Consider the following 15,121-nt stretch of genomic DNA (forward strand, 5'->3'; position numbering starts at 1 on the left):
CTTCCTTCCGAGGAGTGGCTGGTGGGTTTGAACCGCCAGCCGTCTGGTTAGCAGGCAAGTGTCTTAGCCACTATGCTACCAGAGCTCCCTTGGTTTTAAATAGAGGTATTCAAACCATTTACATTTGTTGTAATTAATATAGTTGGGCTGTTTTCTGTACTAGCTGATCCATCTGCCAGCAATGAATACTCTTTACCCTCATTTTGTCTGACTGGCTTCTTTCATCATTTAGATTCACCAGATTTCACCTCTTCAGAATGATTTACCATAACAACCTAATCTCATGTAGCCACTCCATCACTTTCTGTGTTATCACTCTTTTAATTCTTTAACATAGCATTTATCCTTGTCAAAATTTTAGTATGAGAAGTTGGACCTTGTCTGTCTTGTTCAAATTTGTGTGTGCTTGTTTCTTAGAACACTGCCTAGTATATAAAAGATTCTCAAAAATATTTTTTAAATGAATAACATCCTTTCATTTTTTTTATTCTTTACTATATGTTACATAGTAATTATTATACAGAGATACAGTGATATTTGTTATATTTCTTTTATTTTTCCCCTTTTCTCTTACTACATTTACTAGGTGGATTTTTTTCCTCTACATTCTCCCTACTCCCAGCATCAGTAGGCAATTTAGAAATTTTACTCCTTCACTCTCTTTTTTATTAGTTAACTTTATATTTTAACAATAATGTTTAAACCTGTGCTGCAAGCCAGCATACTAAAAGGTATGCCCCTTCTACTTTTTTACTTCTTAATTTTAGCCTAGTTCCTCTTCCTCCATTCCACTTCCTTCCTCACCAAGATAAGAATGTGATTATGCTTTTACTTCCTCATTTTACTCTCCTATTTCCAGCTTCTAGGCTTTATTAGAAAAAATTAAATTCTTTTAAAGTTGTTTTTATGTTATCCTTTTTTTTTTTTTAGCTCTAAGTTATAGTTCACGATCATGTTATCATCATCCATTTAGATTTGACCACACATTTTTTTAGTTTCATTGATAGTATGAATCTCTGTCTTAAGATTTTTGCTGTGATCTAGTTTTCTTTCCGGCTGGTGTAATTCCTTGAGTAATTTCCACAGAAAAGGGACCGGGATGATGTATACATTTCCTACTGCTGCTTTAACAAATTACCAGAAACTTATTGACTTAACACAAATTATTATCTTTCAAGTCTGGTGGTCAGGAGTCCAAAATGGATCTTAATGGACTATGGCATCTTTCTTCTGGAGCTCTCAGGAGTAGTCTGTTTCCTTGTTTATTCTAGCTGCTAGGGGCCACCTACATTCCATAGGTCATGTTCTCTCCTCCATCTTCAAAGCCAAAAGTATAACATTGTCCTGCCTTCCTATTATAAGGATCTTGTGATTATATTGGGCACACCTGGATAATCTATAATGTTCTTTCCATTTCTAGATTCTTAAGCACATCTTCAGTGTCCCTTTTTCCGTGCAAGGTATGATTCACAGATGTTAGGGACTAGGAAGTAGACATCTTTAGGGGCTCATTTTTCTGCCTACAACAGGTGGTAAATGAGTTCTTATGTGTCTGAGAAGGTCTGTTTTTTGCTCTTAGTTAGACTCCTTTTGGGACTTTGTATCTCCTTTTGGTGAGAAAATGAGAATACCTTCATTTTAAAGAGAATAGTTGCATTTTATAAGACAATTTGTGTTAGTTTGAGTTCTCTAGAGAAACAAAACCAGTAAAGCTTATACAGAGAAAGAGAAATTTATCTTAGGAAAATGGCTTACACTCCTGTAGAAGTTGGCAAGTCCCAAGTTCTTGGATCAAACGTCAAGCTAGAGACTTTTCCCGACTCACGTACCTGCAGGGGCTGATGAGCTCAAGGTTGGCAGGCAGTATACCGGCTGTTGACTCCAGCAAATGATGAATCCCAAGATCTCCAGGCCAAATAGTGGATTGTTTGTTCACGAATAGTTGTAGGCAACACAACAGGATCCCAATCCACAGAAGAGTGTCTCTTTTCCTAGGATGTTCATAAATAAATTGGAAGCAGGCCACACCCCTAGGGAAACTCCCTTTCAATGGATTGGCTACTCAAAACATATTCATCTGATCTCACCATGGGAATAACCCACATCACAACTGCTTAAACCACTCAGAATTGTGGTCCAGCCAAGTTGACACACAGCTCCAACTATCATAGAATTCTAAAGTTGTTTATGCTTGGAAGTTCACATGTGTAGAGGGCTGTTTGTGAACTGAGAAGCTAAAAGGTGGACTCTGCCAATGACTAAGCTCTTGTCCTTCAGTTCCAAACCTACCCTTCAGTATTTTTCTCTGGTGTTGGAGTTGGGCTCTGCAAACTATATTTCTCCTTTGCCCTGTTGGGTTCTGCTAATGGAGACTGGAAGGCAGGAGGAAGAAGAAGGGACTGGCTTCTTCCTGACTGCCTGCAGTTCTTACCCCCACAGCAAGCTTCAATGACCTTTCTGTTGTTGAGTCAATTATGTTTTTGTTGTGTGCTGTCGAGTCGGCCCTGACTCATAGCGACCCCTCCTTGGGTTGCCAAGGCAGTATCACTACGGAAGTAGATTGCCCAACCTTCCGTCTGAGGAGTGGCTGGTGGGTAGGACTGTGAAATTATAAACCTTTTTTTGGGAAATCTGTGAATGTTGTTCTATATCTTCTAACTTCCAATGAAGCGTAAGTAATCATTCTTCCCTTTGTCTATAAGCTTGGAATTAAGAAATTTCATCTTCATGGGACTCGTTTCATTACTCCTTCTATACAATTTATAAGCCCTCTGAGTCTGGAAACTCAAGTCTTTTTCTTCTTTTAACAGAGAAATCTTTTGGAAGATGATTCAGATGAAGAAGAGGACTTTTTTCTGTAAGTTTTAAAATATGTATATAGCTTTATTGAGGTATAACTGATATAGAATAAAATATATATATTTAAAGTATATAAAATGACTTTTGACATATGTCTACATTCTTGAAATCATCATCAAAATCAAGATAATGAACATAACTTATTGCAAAATTTTCCTCATAACCCTTAGTAATCTATCACTCTCCTAGTCCCCAGGCAACCACTCATCTGCATTCTGTCACTATGGATTAGTTTGTATTTTCCAGAATTTTACATAAATGGAATTATAAAGTATATCCTTTTTTTACTGGGTTCATTTACTCAACATAATTATTTTCTGATTTATCCATGCTGTTGCATGTATTAATATATTGTTTCTTTATATTGTTGAGTAATATTCCATTCTTTCTTTCCTGTCTTTTTAATGACCTTTTGCTTTCTTCATGTATAATATCCTTGATGTCATCCCACAACTCATCTAGTCTGTGGTTATTAGTGTTCAGCGCATCAAATCTATTCTTGAGATGGTCTCTAAGTTCCTCACTTATCAGTTAATCTCATTATCAGACATTTTGCATTTAGGACAATTTTGAAAAAAATCTCAGGCAGTGCCTCCAGTGGTCTGGGCCCCAAGCAGGGCCATGACCAGGCCTAGGGTGCCCTCTGCAGTCTACATTGAATGATATACCAGAGTCCTTCGTGACACGGGGCCACATGAGGGATAGTGGATGAGTGGCTGTGGGGTGCCTTTTCCCATTCATCCATGACATCTCAGTCTGTCCATGAAGGGCATAGGATGCTGGTGATATGGGGATGACACCCTGATGTAGGCAGGCAGGAGGAGGCCAGTTGACAGCCCAAAAGTGCTAGGGAGGTTGGTGAGGGGAGGCAGGAGGTGAGAGAGAGGAAAGGGACCACTGTGCAGAGCGGCAGGGCTGGGACAGATAGGAGATAAGTGGGATCACCACCTTGGGTGAGTGGCAGGAGATAGAGCACAGAAGACAAGAAGGGTTCCTGCCCAATGACAGGTGGTAGGAGATGGCTGGTGAAGGATGAGTGGAGTCCCTGCCCAGGATAAGTGGCAGGAGGTGATGGACGACATCTGACCACCGCTATCCTCAATCCCTTTGGGCTCTGCAGTGATGGGGATAGCATGGTGGGGAAGAGGGGGCACCGTGCCACATGCATCCCAAGACATGCCTAAGGCACCCAGCAGGTGGTGAGCTGGTATTAAAGATGGGACATGGCCCCTGAATCTCACATAATGCCAATTTTATATAACATCCTGCTCTTTGGAACCTAACCATGTTGGTAAGTTGAGGAGTGGATACACTTAAAGTGGTATTTTGACTATTGTGGACTTTCAGAAAATTTTTTTAGCTTCAACTTGAACTTGCATGTGAGCAAAAATACAGGAAAGAAAGAAAATACTAAAGTATTTTGTCAGAAACTCTGACACTTTCCCTTGAATGTAGAGTTGCTAAAGCTAATGGAAGAAATGATAAAGCAAAAGAGCTGAACAAAAGTTTTCAAAGGGCAGTTTCAGAAGACAAAGTAAAGTATTACAACGAAATGTGCAAAGACCTTGTGTTAGAAAACCATTTTATGTTTTTCTCAAGCCGAAAGAACTGAAGAAAAAATTCAAGCTCAAGTTGCAATACTGAAGGATTCTATGGTCAAAATGTTGAAAGATGCAGGAAGCTACAAAAGAAAATGAAAGGAGTACACAATGTCATTTTACCAAAAAGAATTGGCTGATGTTCAGCCATTTCAGGAGGTAGCATATGAGCAAGATCCAATGATACTGAAGAAAGAAGCCCACGCTACACTGAAGACATTATTGAAAAACAAGGTTCCAGGAATTGACGAAATACCGATTGAGAAGTTTCAACAAACAGAAGTGACACTGGATGCACTCACTTCTGTCTATCAAGATATTTGGAAGAAAGCAACCTGGCCAACTGACTGGAAGAGACCTATATTTGTGCCCAGTCCAAAGAAAGGTGATCCAACTCAATGCAGATATTATCAACGATATCATTAAAATCACACACAAGTAAAATTTTACGAAAGATAATTCAAAAATGGTTGCAGCAGTACATTAATTGGGAACTGCCAGAAATTCAAGCTGGATTCAGAAGGGGACATGGAATGAGGGATATCATTGCTGATATCAGATGGATCTTGACTGAAAGTAGGTAATACAAGAAAGATGTTTACCTGTGTTTTTTTGACTGTGCAAAGGCATTGATTGTGTGGATCATAACAAATTATGGATAACATTGCTGGGAATTCCAGAACACTTAATTGTGCTCATGGGGAACCTGTACATAGACCAAGAGGTTCTCATGTGAATAGAACAAGGCGATACTGCATGATTTAAAATCAGGAAAGGTGTGTCAGGATTGGATCCTTTCACCATACTTACTCAATCTGTATGCTCAACACATAACCCAAGAAGCTAGACTGTATGAAGAAGAATGTAGCATCAGGGTTGGAAGAAGGGTCATTAACAAACTGTGACATGCAGATAACACATCTTTGCTTACTGAAAGCAAAGAGGACGTGATATACTTCCTGATGGAGATCAATGACTATTTTAGCCTTCAGTATAGGTTACACTTCAACATGAAACAGAAATCCTGACAATTGGTCCAATAAGCAACATCATGATACATGGAGAAAAGATCAAAGTTGCCAAGGATTTTATTTTACTTGGATCCACAATCAACACCCATGAAAACAGCAGGCAAGAAATCAAATGATGTATTGCATTGGACAGATCTGCCGCAAAAGACCTTTTTAAAATGTTGGCAAGCAAAGATGTTATTTTGAGGAATAAAGTGCCCCTGGGTCAAGCTATGGTATTTTTAGTAGCCTTATATGCATGCAAAAGCTGAACAATAAATAAGGAAGACCAAAGAAGAATTGATGCCTTTGAATTATCATTTTGATGAAGAATATTGAATCTACCCTGAACTGCCAAAAAACAAATCTGTCCTGGAAGAAGTACAGCCAGAATGTTCCTTTTAAGTGAGGATGGTGAGACTTCGGTCATGTTATCAGAAGGGACCAGTCCCTGGAGAAGGGCATGATGGTTGGTAAAGTAGAGGGTCAGCCAAAAGGAGGAAGACTCTCAATGAGACAGATTTACATAGCGTCTGTATCACTGGGCCCACACATATCAATGATTATGAAGATGGTGTAGGACTGGGCTGTGTTTTGTTCTGTAGTATGTAGGGTCACTATGAGTCAGAACCAACTGGATGGCACCTGAGAACAACAACATTCCATTGTGTGAATATACTGCAATTTGTTTATATTTTCACCTGTTGATGAATATTTGAGTTATTTCTAGCTTTTGGCTATTATAAATAATGCTGCTGTAAACATTGGTATTCAGGTTTTTATGTGGACATACACTTTCCTTTCTCCTTTGTAAATACCTAGGAGTTGAATAGTTGGTGTATGTTTGCAACTTTTTAAGAAATTGTCTAACTTTTTTAAATGGTTGTACTATTTTATATTCCTACCAATGGTATATGAGAGTTCCAGTTGCCTTAAATCCTCACCCATACTTTGTATGGTCAGTCTTTTTATTTTTAGCCATACTAAAGGGTATTTGGGAGCTCTGGTAGCATAGTGCCTAAGGCACTTGACTGCTAACCAGAAGGCTAGTGGTTCAAATCCACCAGCCACTTCTCAGAGGGAAGATGGGGCAATCTACTTCCGTAGTGATAGTGCCTCGGAAACTGAAGGAGTGGTTGCTGTGAGTCAGGTGTGACTCAACGGCACATAACAACAACAACAATGGGTATTTGGTGATATCTCCTGATGCTTCTAATTTGCACTTCCTTATGACAAATGATATTAAATATCTTTTTGTGATCTTATTGTTCACAGTCTTCTTTGGTGAGGTATCTGTTCAAATACTTTGCCCATTTTAAAGTTGATTACTTGTCTTCTTATTAAGTCATAAGAGTATATATTCCATATACACATTCCTTGTTGGATATATGTTTTGCAAGTATTTTCTCCTAATCTGTAATTTATTTTAGGAGTCCTCATGGCACAGTAGTTAAGGCATTCAACTACTAACCACATTTTCATCATTTGAACCCATGAGCCACTCTGAGGAGGAAAGACATAGTGGTCTGTTTCTGTAAAGATTTACAGCTTTGGAAACTCTATGGGGTACTTCTGCTCTGTCCTAGAGTTGCTATGAGTTGGAATCAACTCAGTGGCAGTTGATTTGATTATAACTTATTTTTCATTTTTATAACAGCATCTTGTGTGGAGCAAAATTTTTTATTTCGATGAAATCAATTTATTGAAAATTGTCTTAAATTGTTTTGGCTTTTTTGTGTCATATTTAAGAAGTCTTTGAGAAACCCAAGGTCACTAAGATACTCACTGTGTTTTCTTTCAAGAGTTTTATCCCTTACATTTAGGTCTGTAATTCGTTTCAAATTAATCTTTGTTTATGATGTGAGATAAGGGTGAGGATTCATTATTTTTGGCATATTGACTAGCCAGTTGTTCAGTACCATTTGATGAAAAGATTACCCTTTGCCATGGAATTGTCTTGGAAATTTTGTAAAAAGTAACTGACCATATATATGAGAGTCTATTTTTGGACTCTTACTTTCTTCCATTGATGTCTATCTTACATCAATACCATACTCTTTATTATTATGACTTTATAATAAGTTGCAATGTAGTTTATGTCTTTCAACTTTGTAATTCCCTCTCCAAGTTCTTTTGAGTATTAGAGTTTCTATGCATTTTCATATAAATTTTAGAGTCATCATGGTAATTTCTTTAAAGAAAGCGTTTGGAATTTTTATTGAGATTGCATTCAATCTGTAAATGAATTAGGGAAAATTGATAAAACAATCCTGAGTTTTCTGAACCATGAACATAGTATATCTAATTATTTACTCACTGCCATCGAGTTAGATCTGACTCATATCAAACCCTCCTCGGGTTTCCAAGGCGGTAATACTACGGAAGTAGATTGCCCAATCTTCCTTTCGAGGAGTGACTGGTGGGTTTCAACTACCAGCCTTCTTGTTAGCAGTCAAATGCCTTAGGCACTGCACCACCAGATCTCCTATTTATTTAGTTCTTCTTTAATTTCTTTTATCATTGTTGTAGTTTTCCGTATCTAAATCTTGTATTTTTTTGTCAAGTTTATCCTTAAGTATTTCATAACTTTCTTATACTACTATAAGTAGCAGTTAAAAATTTTAATTTCCTATTAGTCATTGCTAATATATAGAAATATAATTGACTTTTTATAAACTGACCTTGTTGTAATCTGCAGCCTTGCTAAATTCACTTAGTAGTTTTGGTACCTTTTTTTATAGATTTCATTAGAATTTCTACATACATGATTATGTCATTGGTAAATAAAGGCACTTTTACTTCCTCCTAGCCAGTCTATATGCCTTTTATTTATTTATTTATTTTCTGTTAGCTTATTATTCTGGGTAGAACCTCCAGTACAATATTGAATAATTGTGGTAAGGGAGGATGTTTTTTCATTGTACCTCATCTTAGGAGAAACTATTCTGTCTTTTACCATTAAGTTTGGTGTTAATTGTAGATTATTTGTAATTGCTTTTTATCAGGTTGAGGAAGTTCCCAGTTTGCTAAGAATTTTTATCATCAATTGATGTAGGATTTTGTCAAATGTTTTTTCCTTGTCTATTGAAGTGATCATATGGCTTTTCTTTTTTAGGTCTGTTAAAGCACTAGTTTATCTTGATTGACTTTGGAATTTTAAACAAACCTTGCATTTTTGGTATAATCCCTACTTGGTCATCATGTAGAATCCTTTTAAACATTGTTGGAATAAATTTGCTAAAATTTTGTTAAGAATTTTTGCATCTACATTTGTGGGAGAGATACTGGTTAGTTGAAAGTTATGTCTTTTTTATGTTTTTGTTTATTTTTATTTAACTTAATGCTAGCTCTGTAGAATGAGTTGGGAAATGCTCTCTATTGTTCAGTTTTCTGGAAAAGTTGATATAGAATTGGTATTACTTCTTCCTTAAAAATTTGATAGAAATTAATATTACATCCACCCAGTCCTGGAATATTCTTTATGAGACTTTTTTTTTTTTTTTTTTTTAATACTTTTAATTTAAAATGATGTTAGACTTCTGGAAGAGATGCATAGATAATATGGAGAATTCCCATTTTTCTTTCCCCTGGCTTCTCTTAATTAATCTTATTTATCTGTAGGGATTTCCCCATCCCATTTCTATTAGTAATTTGTCTTTTCTCTTTTTACCTGATCAATCTGACTGGAAGTTTATCAATTTTTACTTTTCAAAGAATCAGCTCTTTTTTCCCCCCCAATGAAAATTTAAGGTCTCTTGTTACTTAATAGATGAAATAAACATAGCTGCTTCTTTTTATTCAAACCTATACTTGGGTTAATTTTAATCTAATAGTTTTCAGATTATCTGTTTATCATTTCCTCATTTAATGGTTGCTTTTAGTTCCTTTTTAGTTGACCAGTTCTTTCATGCTCTTGCCTAATACTAAGTGATGGTCTCTGGTTCAGAATTTTAGTATTATATGAATTTCAGTGTTTAACTTTAATTTTGAGTAGGTCATTGGTCCAGTGAGAAGTTAGAGCTTTAAAGACTTTAAGAAATAAACTTAAACTAAGGCAAAGATAATATATTCCTGTTTCTAAATTATGTTAAGTAAGTGTCTATAGGCAATTTTATTTTTTTTCTCCAAAACTGTGTGTTTTCTCAATAGCTCTTTTCTTCAACTCTTTTAAAAATTACTATATGCCTAGAAATTTAAGAAAGTATTTTCTTTTTAGTTTTGTGGTTTACACTTTATTCTGTATCTTCAGAGGAATGATAATTACTTAAAATACTCAAAATTTTTTGCATCCAAAATATTAAAATGAATAATAAAGGGAATAATTTGACAAATGTTGATATTTTCGTACACTCTTATATTTTCCCTTTGCTATGTTAAGTTTAAAATGAGTAGTCAAAGCAACATAATTAAAAATGTTTGGTGTTTCAAGTGAATGCTTTCCTCCACACATCTCTGCCAATCAGTGTAGTTAGTATCTGTACCCTAAATTTAAGGTGAATTGTACTCTCAGTTGTTCTACAATTAATAATAAGGTTGTTCATATTAATTGGCAGTTTAGTTGTTATATTTCAGCTTATTGATTAGAACAACCTGTATGTAATTAATGAGTATGTAAACCCTAACTTCTCTGACAGTTAATAACAATCAGAAGAATCAGGTTAATTATGGCCATCAGTAAGTACCACTGAAGTCAACAGATGATTGCACATCATTCAGTTCCTGCATAACCAGTAATGCTGTGGTTCCCTATCAGAAATGGCAGATCCGTGCTTAGAATTTGGCTTGATTGTGTATGTATGTGTGTATGTGTTTTCTGTTTGTTTTTTAAAATATCATCACTACTAATACTAACTCAGTATTTTATTGTAGAAGAGGACCATCGGGACCAAGATTTGGACCTAGAAATGATAAAATTAAGCAGTAAGTTTCTGAGAAACTCACTTATTTAAATGATTATTACATTCCTGTGTAACCAGGGATTATACTTTGTAAATAAAGTTTTATTGGAACACAGCCACACCCATTTGTTTATGTATTATCTGTGGTTGCTTTTGAGCCACAATGACAGAGTTAAGTAGTTGTGACAGAGTCCTTGTGGGCAACAAAACCCAAAATATCTACTGTCTTGTCCTTTTCAGAAAAAAAATTGCTGACCTGTGATGTAAAACTAAATGTAATTGCTGAATTATAAAAGCCCAATTCTTTTTATTCTTGCAAAACTACTAAGGAAATGCAATTTATGGTTGAAGGTTTTTATTATTTTTTTTTTAACTTGAGTACCTATGTCAAATCCATTTATTTAGCATAATCTATTTTGGTTTAAATGTACGGCTTCATTCCCATTTTTAGAGTGATAATAAAAGTATTGTGATAGATTTAATTTTTTAAACTATATTTTTATCTGCTTCCAGAATCTTTTTTTAATCTGTTACTTATCTTAATCTGTGTATTGATCTGAATTTTATGGCTAAATTTCAATTTAAAGCCTTTGCTGTCTATAAAGTAAAACCTGTGAAAGCTGGAACTTGTGTAAGTTGAAAGCGTGTCAGAGTAGGAAAATTCAAATATATTCCACTAATAAAGAGCAATAGAAAACTGGTAAGACTGCACCTCATCAAAGACAGAAAATTTGCAAGACTGGGAAAAACAGGGCAGTCCTGGTGAGTTCTGGCTCTCACAGGTTTCCCTGTCTTGTTGGTGTTAGATTATAGATAATATGCTATAGTGAATATATCTACTGTTTGTAGGCTATAAGTCTTGACAGGAAAGAAGAAAGAATGGACCAAGCAGTGAATTACATATTAGGTTGAGAGAAGGACCCTGGATTAATTATGGAGAGCAAACCAAATGGCTCAGGTTCAAGATCTTCACAGGGATAAGAGTCAGTGCCCTAATACTGGAAATAGTTGGTACTATAATGAGTTATTTAGTTATTGGTGAGATACTTGGGCTTTAGTTAAGTAGCTGTTGGTATGAAGAAGTATATCTATACTCAACCTTATCCTAGCTAATGGATTCCAAGATACAGAACCAAGGTGCCAACAAAACGATTAAATACTGGAGGTATATTGGTTTTCTATTGCTGCATAACAAATTACATGAATTTAGCACTTAAAACAACACACATTTATTATTGCACAGTTTCCATGGGTTAGGAGTTAAGGCATGACTTGGTTGGGCCCCCTCTGCAGGGTCTCACAAGCTACAATCCAGGTGTCGGCTAGGCTGTGATCTCATCTGAAGCTTGTGACCAAGCTCGTGGTGGTTGGCAGAATCCATTTTCTTGTGGCTGTGGAACTTGTGCTTTTTTCTACAAGGCCAGCAGGAGAGAATGTCTTTGTGCTCAGGGAATGCCTAAACCCTTTTTTAAAGGGCTTACCTGATTAGGTCAGGTCCACCCAGAGTAATCTTTTTGATTACTCAAAGTTAAACTGATTCCAACCCAACCCACTGCTTTCAAGTCGATTCAGATTCATAGCAACTCTAATTGGACAGAGTAGGAGTCTGGTAAGATGGCGGAATAGGCAGAAAGACTGCACAGACCCTCTTCAACAAAGAAAGGGGGAACCAATTAACACAGATACATAAGATAATCCTGGACTCCTGAGCCTTGAAGGGAAGGATATAGAAGTGGACTAAACTCCAACTAGCAGAAGAATTTGCATGAAAACACCAGAAAAGGAGACATATGGAGCTGCGTGATCCTGGCATCACAGACAGCTAGGATATTGCCAAGTGGTGGTAGGACCTAAGAAGTAACCTAAAAAATCAGCCCTGCTAGCCAGGGACTCATGGAGGACTGCTCTGGTGGCTGGTGAATAAAAGAGGAAACAGCGAAGAGGAAGGCAGGCTGAGCTGTGGATTTTTACCTGTCCAGAGGGTACAACCATTTTGAATGTTTGAAAGAGGTTTGACCATTTTGGATATTTAAAGCGATAGTATTCTCCCAGATTCCAGAGACTTAAGAACAAGCTCCACTTGCCGGGAACCACAAGGACATTCCAGACTCAGACGACTGGAAAGGTGTGACATTCACCCCTTGTTACTCTTATACCCCACACCCTCTTGGTGAACAGAGGTGCAGCCATCCCTCACTCCCACCCACCTTCTGGGCTGGCAGGAATTCCATCCCAGTCTGTGTGCTCGGATGGAGCCTGGGTACGCTACCCCACCCTGTCCTGATTTTTTTTTCTTCCTTTTTTCTGTTTTAGTTTGACTGTTTTTGCCTGTCTTAAAACTGTTATTATTATTATTACTTTTGTCCTTTTTACTACCATTCTTTATTCTTCCTCTCTCTCAGGTTCTGGTTTTCAGCTTTTTTTCTTTTCCCTGTTCCTGGTTGCAATTTTTTTTTTTCTTTCTTGTGCTTAACCCCATTCCTTCATTTTCTTTTTGTGTTTTTCCCATTTTATCCTTCATTATCCTCCTCTCTACTTTTATTCTCTTATTGCCCTATCCCCAGATACTGTGTTTTTTTCCCCCCTTTTTTTCTTTTTTCAGTTACTGTTCCTGTATGATTACACAGTGTGTGCTTTGTCCATTTGCTTTTACTTTTTTGATGGTTATTCAGTTGTTATTTTTGTCTGAGTGGAAGACAGCAACAGTCCCCATACAACACAACTACACCCATGCCTCCTGCCGCTTCACTTACTGAATAAGAGCCACCACTCCTTTCTCCACCAATGGGCCAACAATAAACAACCACCAAGAAGAGCCTGAATCAACCTTGGCTGCTCTTCACAAACAGTTAACAGAGATCTAAATACAACAACACCATGATGTCTCGGAGACAACAGACCATCATAGTCCACACAAAGAAGCAAGATAAAGTGGTAGAAACAAGGGAACAAAATACAGACCCAGAACATATCCCTGAGGAAGAAGCAGCATTGGAACTCTCTGATAAGGAATTCAGAAGAATTATATTTAGATATCTTCAGAGAATTGAGAAACAGAACAAGGAAAACACAGACAAAACCCTAGAAGAATTTTGGAATACAAAATGACAAAATAAATGAAAAATTAGAAATGATTTTAAATCTACAGATAGAAATCCAGAACACTAATACTAAATTGTCAGAATTAGATAACACATTGAAAGGGAAAAGGAGTAGAATTGATGCACTAGAAGACAGAATTAATGAGATTGAAGAAAAATACCTGAATACTTCTTTGGAAAGGGATCAATCAGAAAAAAGATCAAAACAAAATTAAGAAAGCCTAAGGTTCATGTGGGATACCATCAAAAGGAATAACCTATGTGACATTGGAATTCCAGCAGGAAGAGAAAAATGAAACCACTGAGAAAATTGTCCAAGAATTGTTGGAGGAGAACTTCCCTGATATGAAGAAAGATGAGAATGTATACATTCAGGAAGTCCAGTGAACTTCAAACAGGATAGACCCCAAAAGAAAATCACCAAGACATATCATCAAACTCATCAAAACCAATGACAAAGACAGAATCCTGAAAGCAGCATGGGAAAAACAAAAAGTTACTTACAAAGGACAGCCAGTAAGAATAAGCTCTGCTTTTTCAGCAGAAACCATGCAAGCAAGAAGGCAAGGGGATAGTATATATAAAACCCTGGAAGAGAAAGATTTTCAATGAAGAATTATATACCCAGCAAAATAGTCCCGCAAATATGGTGGTGAAATTAGGAGATTTCCAGATAAGCAGAAGCTAAGGGAATTTGTTCCAACCAAACCAACCTTACAAGATATACTAAAGGAAGTCCTTTAACAGAGAACCAAAAACAGCAAACAACAACCGACCATTAATACACAAGATGACATAACTCAGAAACCACACCTATGGACATATCCAAAGTGAAATAAGCTTACAAGATTGTAAACAGAGAACCAGAGACATCAATTGGCAAGTGAGGACAACTACAAACCAAAAAGAGGGAAAAGACTGTGTAGTTACAGAACTTCTAAATGGTGTGGAAATAAAGAGAGTTGCAATATAGAATGGACTGTTCTAAACTTGGGAGAAAATTATAAATCACAGGGAAACCTCAAAGAAAAATGATAAACCTTCACATCACAGTAAACAAGAGGACAAGCACAAATATTCAGCAAATACTAAAACAACAGCAACAAAAGAAATGATAACATGATGCATAAACATAATGAACTCAACACAGAAAATAATATGTAACAAAGAAACCAGGGACACCATGAAAAAACACATAACAAAATGACAGCAACCAATTCATACTTATCAATGATTACACTGAATGTTAATGGATTAAATGCACCATTCAAGAGTCGGAGAGTTGAAGATTGAATAAGAAAACAAAACCCATCAATATGCTGTCTGCAAGAGACACACCTCAGAGACAAAGACAAAAATAGACTAAAAGTCAAAGGTTGGAAAAAGATATATCAAGCAAATGGCAACTGTAAAAGAGCAGGAGTGGCAATATTAATTTCTAATTACATTGACTTTAAGACAAAAACATACGAGACAAGGAAGGACATTATATAATGATTAAAGGATCAATTGAACAAGAAGATATAACCATAATAAATATCTATGGACCCAATGAAAGACCCCCAAAATACATAAATCAGACTTTAAAAGAGTTGAAAAGTCAAATGGATGATTCCAAAGTCATAGTGGGAGATTTTAATACACCACTTTCAATG

General features: G+C 36.4%; 1 protein-coding gene across 1 annotated transcript in view; it reads left to right on the plus strand.

Moving 5' to 3' along the window:
* Positions 1-15,121, plus strand: part of VAMP4 (vesicle associated membrane protein 4) — a 52,030-nt gene that overhangs the window by 19,307 nt on the left and 17,602 nt on the right. Inside the window, exons 2-3 of the mRNA XM_007947123.2 lie at positions 2,811-2,857; positions 10,337-10,387. Of these exons, the coding sequence (XP_007945314.1) occupies positions 2,811-2,857; positions 10,337-10,387 (98 nt within the window). The remainder of the gene's footprint in view (positions 1-2,810; positions 2,858-10,336; positions 10,388-15,121) is intronic.

The sequence above is a fragment of the Orycteropus afer genome, unplaced genomic scaffold (genome assembly GCF_000298275.1).
Source record: "Orycteropus afer afer isolate SDZICR_OR568_19922 unplaced genomic scaffold, OryAfe1.0 scaffold00175, whole genome shotgun sequence".
Taxonomy (NCBI): domain Eukaryota; kingdom Metazoa; phylum Chordata; class Mammalia; order Tubulidentata; family Orycteropodidae; genus Orycteropus; species Orycteropus afer.